General features: G+C 40.9%; 1 protein-coding gene and 1 pseudogene across 6 annotated transcripts in view; one reads left to right on the plus strand and one right to left on the minus strand.

Annotated features, from left to right (window-relative positions):
• Window positions 1-14,842, plus strand: part of HECW2 (HECT, C2 and WW domain containing E3 ubiquitin protein ligase 2) — a 369,811-nt gene that overhangs the window by 215,594 nt on the left and 139,375 nt on the right. For all 6 annotated transcript variants that reach the window (XM_019428321.2, XM_053906716.1, XM_019428319.2 and 3 more), the window contains one exon: window positions 9,357-9,451. In XM_019428321.2, the coding sequence (XP_019283866.2) occupies window positions 9,357-9,451 (95 nt within the window). The remainder of the gene's footprint in view (window positions 1-9,356; window positions 9,452-14,842) is intronic.
• LOC109254420 (proteasome assembly chaperone 4-like) lies at window positions 5,566-6,046 on the minus strand (annotated as a pseudogene).

A 14,842-nucleotide genomic window follows, 5' to 3' on the forward strand; every position in this document is an offset into this window, starting at 1 on the left:
CCCGTTGATCTGATGTTGTATTTCTTTGCAAATACAAATGCTTCTATATAGTACATGGCTCACAGAAGTAGCTCATCTCTTTTTATTTAGGGTGAAGGAGAGTATTTATATTTGCCACTAATGTTATTGAGAACATGGTGTATACATTTTTGTAGGCTAGATAGAAGTGTGAATGAATACATGATTTACTGAGTGGTTCAAGTTAACTTTTACATTTACACAGTTCTTCATTAATGTAGAAAATGGGCTATTTAAAAATTTTCTGAGTTGTTTAGTTTGTGTAAGAATTAACTTTTCTATATTCAAGAGATTTAATATAAGAGAGAGAGTGTGTGTATGTGTGGATATTAGTACTGAAGGATTGTACTTATTAAACCTTAAAATATAAAGTAAGGTTTGATTAAATGGGAACATGCTATGAGCTTACTTTTATTCAAGTATATAAATTTTTATTATATAAAAAGTTATTTTCAAAGATTGACATCTGTTACTTTGAATTGCCATTAAAGACATTAGATTATTTCTTCCACATCCTTACTGGTAAGTCAGCATTTCATAACTTTCTCTAATCATGTTTCTCTCTCCTAAGAACTATCTGTTTTTCATAGTTCAATATTTGACTAGGGTCTCTTGAAAACCTAAAGGGAATGTAGTTTTTAAGGGAAAATGTTCATGATATATCAATAAGTGAGGGGGGAAAACAGGTAGATACACACAACATAATTTAACTAATACCATAACATATAGGAAAAAGTCTGGAAGGAGATTTGCCAAAATGTGAACATGGGTTGTTTGCGAGGAGGTGAGATTATGGGACATTTGCTTTTTTACTTATTATTTCTACTTTATTTTCTACTTTACTTTCCAACATTTGGCCCAGCTGGCAGTACCATCTATTAATAAGAAAAAGAAGTGGGGAAAATGGAATGGGTTTACTTTCATTCAGTGTGATTCCTCCTTTGAAAGGATGCCAGGGTTTAAGAGGCTGACGTAGCAGAGAATCTTGCCAACTGAATTCCAGGGGAAAAGGTAAAACAACCTTCCTGTTCCTTCCAAAATGCCAGCCTGCTAGGAATGATTGCCTCCGGATGGACTGTGTAGCCTCATACCATGGGGTTCAGGTGAACACCGGGAAAGATGTTAGTATCACATACTGTTATAATTTGGAACATTTTTTTGTGAAAAGCCCCACTTGCAGATATTTCATTTGCCATGACTGATTTTTTTTAAGCTTTTATTTATTTTTGACAGAATGAGAGAGAGAGAGAGAGTTGGGGAGGGGCAGAGAGAGAGAGGGAGACACAGAATCCGAAGCAGGCTCCAGGCTCCAAGCTGTCAGCACAGAGACTGACGCAGGGCTCGAACTCATGAACCATGAGATCATGACTTGGGCCGAAGTCAGACGCTTAACTAACTAAGCCACCCAGGTGCCCCTGCCATGATTGATTTTATTTCTCCTCCCCAAAGCGTTAGAGATTCGTAACGTCCTGGCCGATCAGGATATACTAATATCTCTGTCTTGAATGTTTTTCTTTATGCTTCACTCTAGTGTTTAATAGAAATAAGCTTGACATTGACACTAGGAGTTGGGAATGAAGAGTAGGTTTTTGTTGTTGTTTTATTTTCTCCTCTAAATTCCATCTCAATTCTTCACACACAAAACTAGAGAAAATAAAACTGGCAATATTCAGCAATGAATTTTTGTAAGGACTAGGAAAAGTCGTGTATGTTAAAATCCAAGACGGTGAATGAGAATTACAGAAAGTTTGGTTTTAGAATAAATTTATCTTCATTAATCAGAATGAGGCCTCTTTCAGCACACATTCATATCCTTTCAACGTGTAAAAACCTAAGGTGGTATTTATCTAAGTGCTTAGTAGCGTAGTCCGTGTCTTTTAGACATCATTTTTTTTTTTAACCCCTACAGCAGACCTAAGGGGACTTCCGGCACAGTGAAGTTTTGCTTGAACCTCTGGAGCCGATGGTGTGGAACTTCTAAAAATTGGGTGGGGAGGGGTTAGACAGCTTCTATATTTTCAACCTCTGATCTTGAAAACTTGAGACATTTAAAACTTTTGCTTTCATCTTCAGAAAGAAAATTTATCTTTAGCTCAACAGAAGTTCAGGCAAAATAAAATTAAAATTCTCTGAAAATTGCCCTAAGTGCATGGGCAAACCTTGATCTGAGCCCCCTCTAAGCTCTTTCTGAATGTAAAGATGGCTTTAGTTTGTCTGGAAAAAAACCCAGAGGAGGCAGGCAGCCCAGACTTCTATTATTACAGGGCCTGCTTAAATGAATTTGAAGGACAAAGACAGGTGTAATTTTGGGCACATGACCTTCCTAGACCCTGGAGAGGAGGATCAGCTTCCTCTGCACCTACTTGTCACCAAACTGTCAGATAGTCCTCAGATGAGCTTATGCTTGCAGAAGCTGAATGGGTCATCTTTGCAGGATGCATCTTGAGCTTTGAAATGTAAGAGGTTTCAAAGTTGTCTTATCATACTAGGATGTCTCTGTTATTCTTTGTAGTCTTTCACAGACTTTGGCCATTCGTTCATTCATTCATTCATTCACTCAGACCTGCTTTTGTCATTCCTTCATTCCTTCTATTCATCTGTCCATCTCTGTCTCCCCAGCCATCATGAAGTATTTATTAAGTGCCAGCTGTGTGCCACACACTATTCCAGGAGCTCACTAAATCCTGGATCAGTGAATGAGCTTAGAACTTCATTGCTGTGTGATAAACTGCTTTGTGATCATTGAGGATAATATCAGAACATTGATATTTGTATAAATGATATAGTGCTTTCACACATCTTACCTGTCTCAGCCCTGGGAAGTGGGCAGGGTTAGGAAACTGAGCATCAGACGTGTAAGTGGCTTGTGTCTCTGATTGGCACTCAGGTTAGTAAGTATGATTGCCAGCATACGGTGCCTTGACAAAAGGCCTTTGCTTTACGAACGGCTTTTTGGGGAGGTAAGGGAGGCAGGTGGCGTTGGTACTGTTCAGAGCCTTTGCCCTAAATATCTCCATTCCCAGGCCCTTCCTGCCAACATCAGAAGGCCTTTTTTTTGCCCCTTGGATGGATTTGGTGCTTTTTATTTTCCACTCTCATACATTAGGTTTTGGATCCTGTTCATTTGCTAATCCTATTAGGTTTCCACTGCCTCCACACCGATATTATCTATCTTTGATTTTCATGATTGTTTAGCTGAGCTTTAGCAGAGGAGGAGGAGCAGAGCCATTTTAGGCTCTATTGGCCCTTAGTAAAGAGAAGATAACTTGTAGTAACATATAAATGATAGGTTAGCGGGGCGCCTGGGTGGCTCAGTCGGTTAAGCATCCGACTTCAGCTCAGGTCATGATCTCATGGTTCATGAGTTCGAGCTCCGTGTCGGGCTGCATGCTGACAGCCCAGAGCCTGGAGCCTGTTTCAGATTCTGTGTCTCCCTCTGTCTCTGCCCCTCTCCTGCTCATGCTCTGTCTCTCTCTCCCTCTCAAAAATAAACAAACATTTAAAAATTATAAATAAATAAATAAATAAATAAATAAATAAAAAGCATGTCACTGGAAATGTAAGCAGACTTCCTCAAAAGCATGAAGATTAAAATGTATTTACTTTTTCCAATTTGTGGCCTCTGAATAAAAGAGCCTGTGAATAAGAGTCATAGTACGAAGAATATAATAAAAGCACACAGGACAATGGTGAAAATCATGTTTTAGAATTAATTGCTTTAATTGTTTTAGAATTAATAAAATCATTAAGTTGAATTTTTTAAAGATTATTCTTTTTAAATAAAAATGCTTGAAGGAAGAGCATCTCCATTTCATCTACTTTATGGTTCAAAATATTCAGCTTCTAGAAACCTGGGGAAAACGCACACTTTCTAAATAGGAGCAAGCTATTAGTGACTGCCTAAGTGAATCTTGTTGCTATTTAAAGTGATGGATGAGATCCCAGCCTTTGAAATAAAACCATTTCTTGCACAGGGTGGCCTGTAGAATCTTTTTCAGAGAGGGCTTGAAATGAAGTTTTATACTAATGCCTGGAGTTAATGTAGCTGAGTTGAGATTCTTTTTAAAAAATAATTTTTGAATAAGTAGTGTATGAAAGAATATAATGTTGAAAAGATCCAAAGGTAAACGTATCTCCTCAACTTCATGCCCCAGTCATCAGTTTCTCCTCCCCGAAGGCAAGCACTTTTACTGGTTTCATTTGATCTGTCTGAAATAGTTTATTCATATACAAACCCAGAAACACAATGGTTGCCTTAAAAATGCAGTGTCATAGGGGGCACCTGGGTGGCTCAGTCGGTTAAGCATCTGACTTCGGCTCCTGATCTCACAGCTTATGAGTTTGAGCCCCATGTCAGGCTCTGTGCTGACAGCTCAGAGCCTGGAGCCTAGAGCCTGCTTCGGATTCTGTGTCTCCCTCTCTCTGCCCCTCCCCCACTCACTCTTTGCCCCTCCCCCACTCATTCTCTCTCTCTCTCTCTCTCTCTCTCTCAAAAATAAACATTAAAAAAAAAATTAAAATGCAGTGTCAGGGGCGCCTGGGTGACTCAGTTGGTTAAACATGCAACTTCGGCTCAGGTCATGATCTCACGGTTTATGAGTTCAAGCCCCGTGTCAGACTCTGCACTGAAAGCTCAAAGCCTGGAGGCTGTTTCAGATTCTGTGCCTCCCTCTCTGTCTCTCTCTCTCTCTCTCTCTGTCCCTCCCCCACTTGTGCTCTCTCTCTTTTTCCCTCTCTCTCAAAAAAAAATATACTTAAAAAATTTTTTTTAAATGCAATGTCAGAATCATGCAATTATAGAAACCCCTTTACTTAGGAGCATGGTTAAGTTCCTAAACCCTGTTCAACTTCCCTTCCACCTCCCTGACCTCCCCTCCCCCACCCCAAACAAGCCCAAGGTACTATCTCCCCACAATCCCCCTCCCATCACCCCACAGCACCAGTGCTCTGGGAGATGTCTTCATTAAAATTAGTAAATTAAAAATTTAAAAATAAACGGGCTTCTATGTCTGGTCAGCATTTAAATAGAGGCTGCCAAGTCTTTATTGTAGTAAACCTTTAAATGAAAGTATCCTGAAGATTACTAAAAGGCACCAAAATATATTTCCATAATTCATGACTGGCTTTAGCCGTTCAGAAGGGACCTCTGAGAGAGGAAGATGCCATTTGGGTGGTGCTTTCTTCCTTCCTTCCTTCCTAGGCTAGAGCGGGCCCAGCCAATGGCAGGTCCTTTTTTATTTTTTAATTTTTTTAAATGTTTATTTATTTTAGAGACAGAGAGGCAGAGCACAAGCTGGGGAGGGGCAGAGCACAAGCTGGAGACAGAATCTGAAGCAGGCTGCAGGCTCTGAGCGCTCAGCACAGAGCCCGATGCAGGGCTTGAACCCACGAACCATGAGATAATGACCTGAGCTGAAGTCGGACACCTAACCGACTGAGCCACCCAGGTGCCCCCAATGGCAGGTCCTTATAGGCTAATGTAGGAGGCCTCCTCACCCTTCTCCTGTATTGCTGCCCTCTGAGGCAACATGCTTTTTTTTTTTTAATTCAGTCCATTTATTTAAATGTATATTGTACGTAAGTTACAAATTCTCACTTCTGCCACTCTGCTAGAACTTTTCTGGATAAGCCTCCATTTCTTCCTTGATCCTGTGTTTTACAAGTAATGTGAGGTTACTATCTGTGTTTTGAAGGTTATAGCTGACAAACATCTGTTTGTTGGTCTTCCTGGCTAAGTGCCGGGTAAGATCAGTGGAGGTCATGCCACAAGTGTCTCTGAGGAGGGAGGTAGACCGGGGATGGAATCATAGTGGCTGCACAGGGCCACGGCGAGGTTGCACAGGTGCGGCATGGCCCCCACCCACAGGAAGAGCCAGTGTGTCAGCCACATGACGTGGATGTGGACGAGCTGCTCCCACAGCCTTGTGCTGAAGTTGTGCAGGGAGATGTCCCGATCTGGGGTGGCCCCTCCATGCTGCCCGTTGGGCCCAGGACCACAAGCACCAAGACCCCGGCCCCACACCACCATCACTGGCCCAACCAGACCCTAGCAAGCGAGCCAACATGCTTTTTATAAAAGGCGGATTTTTTTTTTTTTTGGAGAAAATTCTCTTACTTTGTATATACATACACACATATTTTAATATATATATTTCCGTAATCTGAGACCGTTAGGAGGAGATGTTGGCTCCCACATCGGGCTATGGAGAAACCATTCTCAGCGATCATTCATCGCTCCTTAGGCCTCCGTCTCCCCTGCCTGTGCACAGGGCTGGCTGGTGCCACAGGCAGCGGGCTCCTCCCTTATCTGATGCTCGGTCATCATTCATATGTTTACTGTTATCTGTCCATGTATCTGTTTCTCAGAAGTAGCTTTTTGTTTTCCTCTTGCAGTTAGTGCTTACAGACTGTAGCTAAAGTAGGAGCGTGAATGCCAGCTCCCCTTTCCACCCTTTTTTTTTTTTTTTTTTTCCCTTTCCACCCTTTTTGAGTCTTCTTCTAGGTTACCTCTCTCCACCGCTAAAGTGTTTAAGCACGTCAATCAGAATGCAGCTCTCTGTCTTTTCTCTCTCACTCAGAGGAGATTGCATTTAGTAACACCATTTAAAAAAATCTTGAGTGACCTCATAAAACACTAATGTTTGAAGAGGAATGCTCTCACCTTGTCAGGGTGGAACGTTGGTGTATTTTAGGGGACAGAAGTCTTCACTGGTGTTCTGCTGAAGGAGCCGGCGTGTTTCAGTCCAGGTGCAAACGACTAGTTCTGTCCAGTACTGTGTTATTCTCTCTGATGACCAGCCTACGTGTTTGGTTCTGTAATGGGTGATCTGTGCAAATCCCCTTGGCTTTGCATCTAGCCTTGAAGCATTATGAAGCTGTTAGCTCTGTCGTGTTTTTGGCGATCATGTCCACAAAATCTATCCTGTGCAATTCAGAATGAGTTTATCTTATAGTTTCAAGGATCCTAATTTGTCACTGGGGTTGGAAACTTTTGTTATAGCAAGGAATAAATAACACCCCACATGGGTTCACTACCAAAGCAGGCCTGGCTATCAACATCCTACACACAAAAATCAGCAGTCCCTTTTTTTTTTCCCCCAGTCTCATAATCTATTACCTAGCTGACTCTTAAAACCTTACAAAAGAGGAGATAGCATCCTGACTTGAGAGGGAGCTAGGGGAAGATGTCTTATAAAAATGCACTTCTCTTTGTGGAAAAATGAGCTGCTCACTCCCTTACCGCTGATCTGATCTATGAGGTGCCGCTGCAGGCGGATTCCCAGACCGCTGGTTGCCAGCATTTTGAGTGTGATCCTAATGAGCTCATGCCTGCAGAATTCAGTCCTTGTGCACACCATCAGGCTTGTTCTGCTTTGGCAGGCTTTGTGCATGGTGCTTAGCTTTGTTCTCGTAGAATACATGCTCTTGGTCTTGGAAGAAAGCAAGTGGAAGAGGAGGGTTTGCACAGACCTGTACAGCTGTCACTATTTCAGTAATAACCAAAAGCTTGTGTTAATGTTCGGGAAAGTCCTTTGCAGAGGTGTTCCCAGGCAAGTGAAGTCATAGTGCGGCTAGAATTCCTGTGTGCGTCATCTTGCTGTTCCTCAAACTCAGCATGCTTATTCCTGCTTCCCTGCTTTTACCGCCCCTCACCCGTTATCATCTCTGCTCCATTTTTCTCATCTAGAAGTGTGAGTCCAGACCTATTTGTTCCATGAGGACTTTCTGACTCCACCGTGTCGTCGCTCATCTTCTCCGGGGTCTCCACACTCTGCTACCCAGCCGCTCTTCCTTTTTAGCCCTTCCTGTAAAATTGTCATCCTAACAGCTACACAAAGAACACCTGCTAGACCAGAAACCTTTCTTTGATTCTCTTGCACTGTCAGGGATATGTTGTGATGGGTACATGGTAAAAATCTTTTGCTTGATGATGCTAACTACATTGTGAGTCACTGCACTGTGATCATCATGCATAATGGAAACACTCAATATTTTCCCTCATGACAGAGCTAATTTTTTAAGCTTTAGTATTTTGTCATTGTTAGAAAAACGTAATATAGTTTTGTATTCCTGTATGTAGTATTCCTAATCCTATATAAATTCCTAAAATGATTTTTTAAAGCATTCTATCTTTCTCTTAAAATCGGCAAACCAAATACACTGCAGGAGACCATTTGGTGCAGTCAGGAGAGTTGATAGAAGAATAACTTCTTGGGGAGAATCCATCTAGTGGCCCCACTTTAACAATCCAGGTGACTCAGTTGAGAGAGGAGCCCCACTTCTCTAGGCTGCGACTCTTCCCTGGTGCCTGTCCGTCAGCATCATTTCCTATGACATCATTGCCTTAAATGACACCTTGGGGAAAATGCGTCTTGTAGGGACACTACAGTGACTCAGATACTCTGTATACAGAGAAATTCTAGTGGCTGTGGGTTTTATCTTTGACACATTTTGCCTTCATGGTCTTTCAAATTGTAATTACTTTCCAAAATCAATAATTGGCATTTGTATTGCTTTTCATCAAGCTCAGATTTTATGTGTGTGTGTGTGTGTGTGTGTATGTACACATGCACCTGTGGGGAGAGAGGTATATATATCTCCACATATCTCTTATCTGTCTATCTATTTATCCATCTATCTATTTATCTATCCAGATCTATATATTTATATATCTATATGCCAGTGGTTCCTAAATTTGATCCCTGTTTAGTGACTACATTGAAGCCACCTGAAAAATTAAAATACAGATTCCCTATCACTGCAGAATCTATACAGCATTCTTTTTTACTCTGTTAGACTGCTTTTTTGTATTTCCACTAACAGTGGCCGTCTATTTTGTAGAGGTTAGGAGTGAACGCTTTGGAGTCCCACAGACTGGGTTTGAGTTCTGACTCTGTCATTTCCTGTTTATTTGACCTTCTGCAAACTCTGGCACTTCTTCTGTAATATGGGGATGGGAATTTCTGCCTCCCAAGGCTGAAGTGGGTATCAAATAACAACATGAGCGGCGACAAACCATGGTGTCTGGTGCGCTGTGGAGCGCCTCAATAAATGGTGACTAGTTTTCTTCCTATCCCTACACTATACATATTTTGGTATGTTGTTTTGTGCATTATTTTTCTCATATCTTTGGGATATTCATAGAAAATTTCAGAGAATTCTGTAAAATCAAACAGGAATTGGTGTAATTTATTTCTTTGATTGGAAAAGAAGGGATTGATTATTCAAAGAGTCTAGAGTAGGATCTTCTGACAGGGGGTGTGGCAGATTTCTTCAGCTGATTCCTAAATGACTAGTTTCAGTGTTGAAATTACTGTTTTTCTCCAATCAATTTGCAGCTGAGATAAAAATCTGTTTTAAATACTACCACGGCATTAGCGGAGCCCTGCGAGCCACGACCCCCTGCATCACTGTGAAGAATCCTGCTGTGATGGTGAGTGCCCCTCATTGCCGGCTTCCTCATGAGGTCCCCCCGGGCCCTCGGCTTCTATTTTTGCCAGTGCAACTCTGGCAGGGTTATGAAGAACGATGAAAAAGGAAAAACGTAACAGCGTGGGCACTGTTGTAGGAGAGGAAATAACTTACAGGCTGGCTTACCTGGATCCAAAATACGAATCGTGGAAAAATATGATTTGGTTTATAACAATTCTGCAAATGGTCAACTCTTCGGAGAACCCATTCATGAAGCAAATTAGTGAGTATGCCATCAAATTTAGTCTTAAACTTGGTCTAAATTTAGTCTGGGTGACTGGTTGGGAGGAAATGGTGGCATTGCATCTTACCTGAGTTTAATTTACATGAGCTCAGTGAGTAAGAGGGGAAAATAGCAATTCAAATCCTGTGTGATTCTACCCGCAGTCATCTTTACAAGCTTTCACTCCAAAGAGTGTGAGATGGGGATCATGCATGTGCTATTCCCTCAGGAGGTCTGAGCACCAGATTCTTAGATGCCGAGTTGGGCGCTAGAGCCTAAATATACCACACATTTTTAGTATAACATGGCCACTCAATGGAAGCCCCCCTCTTCACTAGGCCCTCAAGTGAAGAAAGAGATGCCTGATTTAGTTTGGAAGGAAACTGGTTGTGTTAGACTTTTGAAGGCAAGTATATATATACATTTTCAACATGGTACTTTCTGAAGGTTTATTTTTCACAATTTTGTGGTTTTTCACTCCATTGACTAAATTTAGAATCTAACAGCTTTGTAGTATGTACTCATTGTAGATGGGTGGTTGGGTTCAGGTGGTTTGGGGAGATTCTTAGAGTCTAAGATATGTAAAGCATTTGAGGTTTAATAAGCCATTAATAAAAATCAGGTCATGAAAGCAAAGAAGAAAAATATTGACTCCCACAATGTAGAACCTTTATCACAGTGTGTGTGCGTGTGTGTGTGTGCACGCACATGTGTATTGTGTATGTGTGCATTTATAGATGCAAGCATTTTTGGAAATAGGCAAGTAGTCATGTTGACTCCCTGAAATTCAGAAAGTAATCTCTGCAGGTCGCATTTTGAACCAACAACGGTATATCATCAAGTCTTTTCTTTTCATTTATTCACTCAAACAAATATTCATTGGGTACCTGCTAAGTACCAGCCGTTGCACCCACCATTGGGGATGACATGACAAGCAAAAACTCAGTCCTTTCTTTCACTGGTCTGGTGGGGACAAGAGACATCATTAAATTAATTTATGTTTATTTGAGTGATAACTGCTGTGAGGGGGAGTAAAATGGGGCTATGAGGGCACATACTAGTAGAATTTATCCTGATCAAGTAGGTCTTGGAAAGTTTCCTTGAAGAAGGAAGATTGTTTGCAGGACAATCTGAAGGATGAGTAGGAGATACTTAGGTGAAGAGGTGGGGTGGGGGCGGGGTGGGTGGAAGAGCATTTCAGGTAGTGGGAATAGTATTTGCAAAATCTTTAGTATCCAAATATTCTACTTGCATTTGAATTATATTTGAGTTCCCATGTAGTAAACACAATTTAGAATTTAAAAGAATAATCCACATTTATTATACAAGACTTTGAAGGTCACCAGGAGAATAACAGTCATTGATTACAAAATCTGCCATGCCACATACTAAGCAGTGGAATGTGCTTCAACTGATATTCTAAAAAGAAAAGTTACAAAACTGGAAAAGTGAGGTCTTTAATAATAGAACCTTTGAAAAATTAACTGTGTGTGCAATTAGACAGTAACTTCCAAACATGATTTTCTAGATTCAGATTTTCTTAGACGTGAGCAACTTAAGTGATCAGATATCACTGAAGGCAGCAGGGTTTTACAGCATAGTGAACACTGGTCTCATTCCATTGATTTTGCATTGAGATTACTCTGTCAAAGCCTGTGGATAGTTTGTAGATAATTAATTTTCTTCAGACAGCTTTTAGAGAACCATCAAAGCTTCATAGATATAGCTCTGGCGGTCAGAATAGAATATTTCTGTTCAAAGGGTGACAATAATGGAATTGGTGGTCAATAGATTTCTGACCCAGCTGAGACAATTTGGGTGTATGTCCAAAATTGGAAGTCTGGGGGACACCTCATGGGGATAAGTGCTGTGCTTCCATGATGGTCACCTAGGTATATGACATGTGTCTAGTTATTGTGACTGATTGACAACATTGATATTTTAGTTTGATTATTCCATGACCATATGCAAAGAATAGCCCTGGAGGAAGTGTCTGAGCACCTCTCTAGGGAAGAAAATGAGCTGCCATCATCATCTTATGGCCTCCTTTCTCATATATCCTTTTGCAATGAATCAAGGATTTTAAAAAAGTTGCGTCTTTTCTGTCATTTGTACTTTGACGTCATTGTCATTCATCAGAGTACTCAGTGATACGTGTCTCCGACACTTGGAACAGGAAATCCTTTGGCTTCGGGGACAGATAAAGGCTAGCATCACTCACTACCATGTATTGTTTCAACACTCGGTTGTCAGTGTTCCTTCTGGGTTTTCCTGGAATGAATCTGTGGCGTGAGTGTATTTAAAATCTCTCTTTAAACATTGAGTGCAGATGTGTTTCTTATCACCGATGTTCCTGTATCTAGTGATAATGTTTGGTCTTTCCTGGCTTTCTTGTCATGAATGATGGAATTGAATTCATGGAGTATTACTTCAGAAGAGCATTTGCCTCAGTTGTAGTACAGGACGCTATCTGTGAATTCTGTGAGAGTTGTTTCACATTAGCTTTTGCCAGACAGTGGTTTATATTTTTAAAATGAGAATTTGAAGGCATTTTCTTGTGTTTCTATAATATCTTATAACATTTCCAACACGTTTAAATGAAGACTGACCATGAATCTTTTTCATCTCCTTTAACTCACTTAGCATCAGTGTAGCTTAGCAGGAAGAGACTTCATGTTTTTGGAGGGAACACATCTTATTGGGCGGTGTGGTCCATTTGGTGGGAAGCTATGGTTTATCAGGCTGTACTCAGGACTTGGAGGGCAGGTTGCTGAGTGTCTGTCTCACAGTAGTCTGTACCACCTCACGCTGTTCACTACTCTATGGTCCAGGGATGTGTGTGGTGAAAGCAGGATGAGACAGAGACAGCCATCCGTTACCTGGCCAGTTTGCTGCTGTGTCTTTTCCGATTAAACTGGGGATGATGAGTCAGAGAGAAACAACGCAATATGGTAAACTTTACATACTTGTTGAGAGTCAATCCAGAGTTATCACAAAGTTGGTTTTATGGATGAAATAAATTAAAGATACCTGGATGATACCTTATTATACTGCAGATGACGTTTGAAAACATCAGGAATCAGTGAAGTGCCATGCAAAATAGTTTTGATTAAGGTACAGGAAGTAGAGGGGCACCTGGGCGGCTCAGTCGGTTAAGCTTCTGACTCTTGATTTCAGCTCAGGTCATGATCTTATGGGTTCGTGGGATTGAGCCCCACATTGGGCTCTGTGCTGACAGTGCAAGACCTGCTTGGGACTCTCTCTGTCTCCCTCTCTCTCTCTCTCTGCCTCTCCCCAACCTGTGTGTGCACACTCTCTCCCTCAGAATAAATAAATAAACATTTAGAAAAGGAGAAGGAAGTAGAAATTTATATTTCAAAATTTAAATAGAATTTATTTAAAAAAATTTTTTTTAACGTTTATTTATTTTTGAGACAGAGAGAGACAGAGCATGAACAGGGGAGGGTCAGAGAGAGAGGGAGACACAGAATCTGAAACAGGCTCCAGGCTCTGAGCCATCAGCACAGAGCCCGACGCGGGGCTTGAACTCATGGACCGAGAGATGACCTGAGCTGAAGTCAGACGCTCAACCAGCTGAGCCACCCAGGCGCCCCTGGAATTTATTTTTAAATTGTTCAACTTTGCTTGGATTAGTAAAGTTTTATTTCTTAGCAGTATATGAGGTTAAAAAATTGAAGGATAGTTAACATACAGTGTTATATTAGTTTAGTGATTCAACAATTCTATACGTTACTCAGTGCTCATCACATTAAGTGTACTTTGTAATCCCCATCACTTATTTCACCCATCTCCCCATCCACTTCCCTCTGGTAACCATCAGTTTCTTCTCTATATTTAAGAGTCTCATTTTTTGTTTGTCTTTCTTGTTGTTGTTTGTTCATTTGTTTTGTTTCTTAAATTCCACATGTGAGTGAAATCACGCTGTATTTGTCTTTCTCTGACTGACTTATTTCATTCCGCATTATAGTCTCTGGATCCATCCATGTTGTTGCAGATGGCAAGATTTCATTGTTTTTATGACTGAGTCATGTTCCATGTTCCATTGTATGTATGTGTATATATATGTCACACTTTCTTTATCCATTCATCTATCAGTGGACACATGGGTTGCTTCCATATCTTGGCTATTGTAGATAGTGTTGCAGTAAACATAGGGGTGCATATATCTTTTCGAATTAGTGTTTTCATTTTCCCTGGGTAAAAGGCCAGTAGTGGAATTACTGGATCATCTGGTAATTCTCTTTTTAATTTTTTGAGGAACTCACATACTGTTTTCCACAGTGGCTCTATCAGTTTGCATTGGTGGTGTATGATTTTTTTAAAATTTCTTAATATTTATTTATTTTTGAGAGAGAGAAACACAGAGTGTGAGAGGGGGAGGAACAGAGAGGGGGAGGGAGACACAGAATCCAAATCAGGCTCCAGGCTCCGAGCTGTCAGCACAGAGCCGACATGGGGCTTGAACTCAGCAACCGTGAGATCGTGAACTGAGCCGAAGTCAGATGCTTAACCGACTGAGCCACCCAGGCGCCCCAGTGGTGGTAGATGATTTTTTGAAAGGTGAGGGAGTGTGGCAAAGTTTAGATGGAAGGGTTCAATCCAAAGTTTAGAATTAAAATGTGGTCTCTGTTTCCCAATTATTCAAAATATATTCTGCCTTCAGTTCAGTCTCTTATAGCATTGTGGGCTTCTTTGTTAGAGAACTGGGAGACCTTTTTTTTTTTTTTTTTTTTCCTAGTGTACCATAAATGGAGCACTTACTTGTACATTAATTGAGAGAAAGGCTAAATTTGCCATACTCGGTGGTCCATAAATGACAGGTTTCAAGTGAGATAGCCTTTACACAAACTTTTACAATACAATAATCAGTACAACAGCACTGCAGACTCTTACAACTGCTAATTATAATAGCTGTGCCATGTACCTGCAGCACAGTAAAATATGAGTCTACGAGGGCAGTGGGGCATCCACATGGTGACTCAGAAATATTTGGCAGGTAATTGGAGGGTAATTCTACATATATGTGGACGAGTTTGAGAAAAATCACCTGTTTAGTTTATTCTGTTTTCCTAGTAAATCTAAAGGAATCTGGTGTTTGGTTTTTAACTG

The sequence above is a fragment of the Panthera pardus genome, unplaced genomic scaffold (assembly GCF_024362965.1).
Source record: "Panthera pardus isolate Hobbes unplaced genomic scaffold, ASM2436296v1 HiC_scaffold_10, whole genome shotgun sequence".
NCBI lineage: Eukaryota > Metazoa > Chordata > Mammalia > Carnivora > Felidae > Panthera > Panthera pardus.